This window comes from Vicia villosa, linkage group LG2 (assembly GCF_029867415.1).
Source record: "Vicia villosa cultivar HV-30 ecotype Madison, WI linkage group LG2, Vvil1.0, whole genome shotgun sequence".
Taxonomy (NCBI): Eukaryota; Viridiplantae; Streptophyta; class Magnoliopsida; order Fabales; family Fabaceae; genus Vicia; species Vicia villosa.
The window spans coordinates 127,496,708-127,501,580 of NC_081181.1; the positions used below are offsets into that span (position 1 = coordinate 127,496,708).

Consider the following 4,873-nt stretch of genomic DNA (forward strand, 5'->3'; position numbering starts at 1 on the left):
TCGACAGAGAGAGGTTTCTGTAAGTTGCATTCGTCCTCAAACATGGTTTCCTCTAGACATGCGTCAAAATTTGCGACGTTGACTTCTAGAGCATGATATTTGAAAGAACTGGCCTCTTCTACCTTCTCTCTATGTTGGACAACAATTGTGTCTAGGTTCCTTTCCAAGGATTTATGAATATGGAGGTTTTGTGGCAGATCTAATTTAGAAGACTGGAACGATAATGGAAGAGGAGGTTATAGTAATCAAAATTTGGTAACATAAACGATTACAACTCCTGGAACAGTTAACGTAAGCGGCTGCGATGGCACAATAGAAGAGATTAGTAAAACATTATGGTAATTCATGACAAATAAGACGTTAATCTTGTAGGTGTGTAAATAAATGAATATCTTGGGTGACTAACTGGGCCGACGAGAGTTGTAGAAGACTGTCGGTTGTCTTGAAATCAAAAAGAGCATCTCTTTATTGTTGTTCTAGCATCTACTTATTTACCAAGTTTAATGGACGATGAAGGTTGAATTGAACCGGTCTGGCATGCCACATTTGCTATAGAAGCAATACAGATGAGAATGAGACGTCCTAGGGCCATCATGGCTTGGTTGCCTGTAGTAACATTAAATTTTGTTGGCTTTTTGTTCAAAACTTAGAAACTTCCACATCCCTCCGTGCTGAATATACTGTAATTACTCTTTTATTTTTTATTTTTTTATTGAAATAGCTTATAAAAGAAATTGGTTTAATTCATCATGTCAATTAAGCAATATTATAGTTGTAAACTAACTAAGATTGAGTATAGCTTAAGAGGCTAGTCTCCTACAGCATAAACGAACAAACATGGTTTGGCTAAACACATTTTTTATTTTATTTATAAAAAAGAAAAAGTATCATCCTCTATGTTTTTGGGTGGAGCACAAAATGTCACATTCAAAACTGAAACTGAAAAACAAAATTCAACACACAATTCATTCAAAGGGATCACATGTGTATAGTTAACAATGCTTTGCAGTACAGATACAATGTGTTGAACTGAAAAAACTAAATTCCTACATGATGGGAGGGAGAACTATTTCTTCAGAATTTGATGCTCCAATGCCTCATTTGCCAAAACATGATGTTAACACAACATGCCACCTTTGTGATTAACATTCATGACAACAACATGAAGCTTTCGCCTTTTGACGATTTGATTTTTGGTGTCTGAATAGCATTGTCTAGTAGCATGATCTATGGCTGCCAAGAAAAAGAAAGAAAAAAAAGCATTTAAGGTGATACTTCAAACCACAAAATTATAAACACTTTGATATTGAACTTTGCAAAGTAGAGAACTAGAATCATCTATATTTTTCGGATTTGGATTTGGTGCAGTCAGCAATTCCACACATTCACGCACTCAGCACTTTCATGGTCGTTAAAATGAGATCAGAGGTCTTGTTTTCAATGTATAGAGTTTGAAATCTAGACCTCTGATCTCAATCCAACGGTAACCAATTCGTAGCAGACTGCGTGAAAATGAGAATAGCTGACTCCAGAAAAATCTCTTAAAGGTTTGTGATTAATGTGTATTCAGTATGCAAACATGTGTGGTATCTAATTGGTATCTAATTGAAGTCAAACACGCATTATCACAGCAGAAATTTATAACCATCCAAACGAAATTGATTTCCTGCGAACTCTAACCTGGTGATTTGATGCATGATCATGTATTCTATTAGGCTTCATGTTCAAATCAATCAATTTATTATCCATCTTGGTATTCCCATCGGCATTAGGTTCTAAACTTGGAACGGGAGGCACCCTATGATTCTGTTGCTTCTCTCCCATCTTTTGTTTAGGAAGTGGACTTTGTCCTCTTTTAATATCACCTGGATCCAAAGGTTGCGAAGATGGATTCTCGGCATTACTAGGTTTATCACCTGGGAACTATGGAACAAAGGGATATTATACATTTCAAGCGCGAAGATAAGGGTTAGAGGATTGTTCAAACCCCAATGATGGAGAAAATACAACATCCTCTGTTCCTACTTTTTTGAAAAAGTTTGTTTTTGGATTCATTGATTAACCAATATATCTGGTCTATATATTGACCAGATACGTTGTCCAGATACATTAGTCATTCAATGTATTTAGAAAGTAAATTTTTTCTTATAAATAGAATCAGAGGGAATAACATAGTAACATTTGGATGAAGGATAGACATACCTCAACTCTTTGCCTAAAGAGAAGATATCGTCCATGTGTTCTTTTACCGCCAACATGAACTATCATATCGCATTGCAAACAAAGGGAACTTCCATCTGTTTCGCAATAGAAGAAAGCTACAACAAGATTGAAAAGCCGATTAAACACATAAGCAACAAAAAACATCAAAAGAACAAGCACGGATAAAAAAAAATAGACTTCATACCAGGTGCATTCTCACATATGTCGCAGCGCGGTACATCACTTGGACTTGCAAGACCAACCCTAACATGTCTACTAGCTAACTTATTGCACATATGAACCTACAATTTCCAAAAGTTACAAACCTTGAGAAATTATTATTAATTAAAACTGGTCTTCAAGAGGAGAATTTGAACTTCGGTCCCTCGAGATTATTAGGTCAAACATTTACCTGAGCTAACACCTTAGATTTCAAATTTACACAAAGTACACAAAAAATATGAAATCAAATTGTATTTATGAATCTTGAAACTAAATTGCAAGTGGTCCAATCTTTAACCTAATCCCACATAAATGGACTTGTCTTAGTTAAGCAAGATTCCAAAATTCAATATTGCTACATCAATAATGAAACATTACAGTTACAAAAACATCAACATTCAGAGGCAATGATTTAAAAGTAACCAAAAGCAAAATCAACAAGAAATTGAATAGTGATTATCAGAAATCAAATATAAACAGAAGGTAAAAGGTAGCAACGAACCTTTTCATCACAAGCACGACAGAGTGCAGCTTCATCAGCAGCACAGAAAACGATGGCGGCTGCGCTCTCACAAGCATCACAAAGCGTTCGCATAATTGAATACTCTCACTTTCATTGCTTCAAAAAATTCAAACAACAAAATAGAAATGAAGTTGAAAAGTCAGATACAAAATTTAAAAAAAAAAAACTGAATTTTCAACTTTAAATGATTAAAAAATATACAAAAAATAAATAAATAATCACCAAATCCATGTAAGAAATTTTGTTTTTTATAACAAAATTATGATGGGGTGTTATGAATAATATGGATGATGAAGGTGGTGGTGGTGGTTGTTAGAAGGTGTTGGGGGACCTTTTGGGTTTAGAGGGTTTGAGAAGTGAGAGAGAGAGAGAGAGAGAGAGAGAGAGAGAGAGAGAAATTTACTAGAAGTTGAATGTGTTGTGAAGTTATTATGAAGTTAGATGGTAGCCACAAGTTGAAAGGCAATGTGGGGTTGACAAGAACTCAAAATTGATTCTCAACCACTAGTTAAGTTATCATACATGGGACCCACTTTCATATATTTTTGTTTCTTTACTTATTGTTGTCGACCAACCTAACATAACGTTGTTGCCTTTTAGTGCATGCTCTTCTCTCCAACCACATCCTAAGAAAAAGGACATTTTTTTTCACTTTTTCTTATTGAGGGTTAAAGTATGAGTTTTATGCTACAAAATTATTGCATTTTGTTTTTCATGTTTAAATTTTAAAATTTGTTTGATAATTTTCTATAGACAAAAAACTATGTGTAATGTTTCGTTAAAATCATATTAATTATTATTAGTTATGCAGAGATATTAAGTACATAATTGCAGATTAATAAAATATAAGTGACTTATATTTAAGAATTATTTTTTCTTTTTACTCCCTCTGTTTTTCACTACTTACTACATTTACAAAAATTACTTATATTCACTTGTTTTTACATAAGAATTAAAAGGTAGTGCACTCACAGTGTAAAGTAGTTTTACACTGTTTTCCAATAGAAAATTATAAATGTTTTATGTTATTAACTTTTTTTAAATAAAAAATGTTTAATTGGATATATGGGTGGCGATTGGTTGACAGTGTAAAAATATTTTTAACTATCAGTGCATCACCCATTTTCTCTTTACAAAATTTGAATTCAATATTAATTATAAATTTATTAAAATATCTTTAATTTTTTTTTTTTGTATATTAAGAAATAGATAAACTGAAATATAATGAAAATTATTTTAAAAGAGAAGTATTACAGTAAAAAATAGTAATAGGTAGTTTTACTTGTATTTTCTCTCCCATTAATTATAGCTCTACTAAATTTACTTTAAAAATCATATATTTAAATAAAGGTTGGATAACTTGTATTCCTACCTTGTATTCCTAACTTGTAATATTTTTTATTTCACTAAATTTAACTCAAAATAAGTGTTGTCTAGTCTATTCTTCATCTAACAGTTTAGATCTATAATTGCATGACATGTGGATCTGACAAAAATCCAAATATGACTCATGCTATTGAAAATCCTAAATATTGTTGGAGACAGTTGACACGTGTCCATCAAGATTAATTATTCAACTTGCTTATTTTCCAACTTCCTCATTTGGGATTTCATCAAAAAAAGAACTTCCCTTTTGGGTGAAACATAATATTGTAAAGATTTTCTCTAGCAATAAATATTTTGCAATTTAGAGTGCTTGGTGGATTTGGATTGATATCTATGGTAGTGAAGGGTGACGTGTGAAAGACTCAACATTTTTAAACACTTTTCTATAATTGAGCAAAAAAACAAATAGTCTCTAGATTGATATATTGAAGGGTCCATAATTAAGAGGACTTTAATAAATCCATAATTGTTGTTTTTCTTACAGCCACAATTATTGTTTTTTTTTGTTCTAGAAGAACTTTCCCATTTCATAAAGAAAAG

The 4,873-nt window shown here is 32.2% G+C and overlaps 1 protein-coding gene across 1 annotated transcript; it reads right to left on the minus strand.

The window, feature by feature from the left end:
- Window positions 1-940: 940 nt before the first annotated feature.
- On the minus strand, window positions 941-3,340 carry LOC131646760 (B-box zinc finger protein 19-like). Its single transcript, XM_058916723.1, has 6 exons — window positions 3,170-3,340; window positions 2,927-3,043; window positions 2,408-2,504; window positions 2,203-2,318; window positions 1,681-1,923; window positions 941-1,233 (listed from the first exon to the last, which is right to left on the minus strand). The coding sequence occupies exons 2-6, from the start codon at window positions 3,017-3,019 to the stop codon at window positions 1,228-1,230; spliced, it is 555 nt and encodes a 184-aa protein (XP_058772706.1). The 5' UTR covers window positions 3,020-3,043; window positions 3,170-3,340; the 3' UTR covers window positions 941-1,227.
- Between the last annotated feature and the right edge of the window lie 1,533 nt (window positions 3,341-4,873).

What these genes read in the sequence shown, in the direction of transcription:
- LOC131646760 (XM_058916723.1), bottom strand. Translation starts at nt 3,019, where the DNA reads ATGCGAACGCTTTGTGATGCTTGTGAGAGCGCAGCCGCCATCGTTTTC. An exon ending in CATATGTGAGAATGCACCTG is followed by an intron (nt 2,319 to 2,407) that starts GTATGAAGTCTA and finishes ATCTTGTTGTAG; the next exon opens with CTTTCTTCTATTGCGAAACA. An exon ending in TCTTTAGGCAAAGAGTTGAG is followed by an intron (nt 1,924 to 2,202) that starts GTATGTCTATCC and finishes TTTGTTCCATAG; the next exon opens with TTCCCAGGTGATAAACCTAG.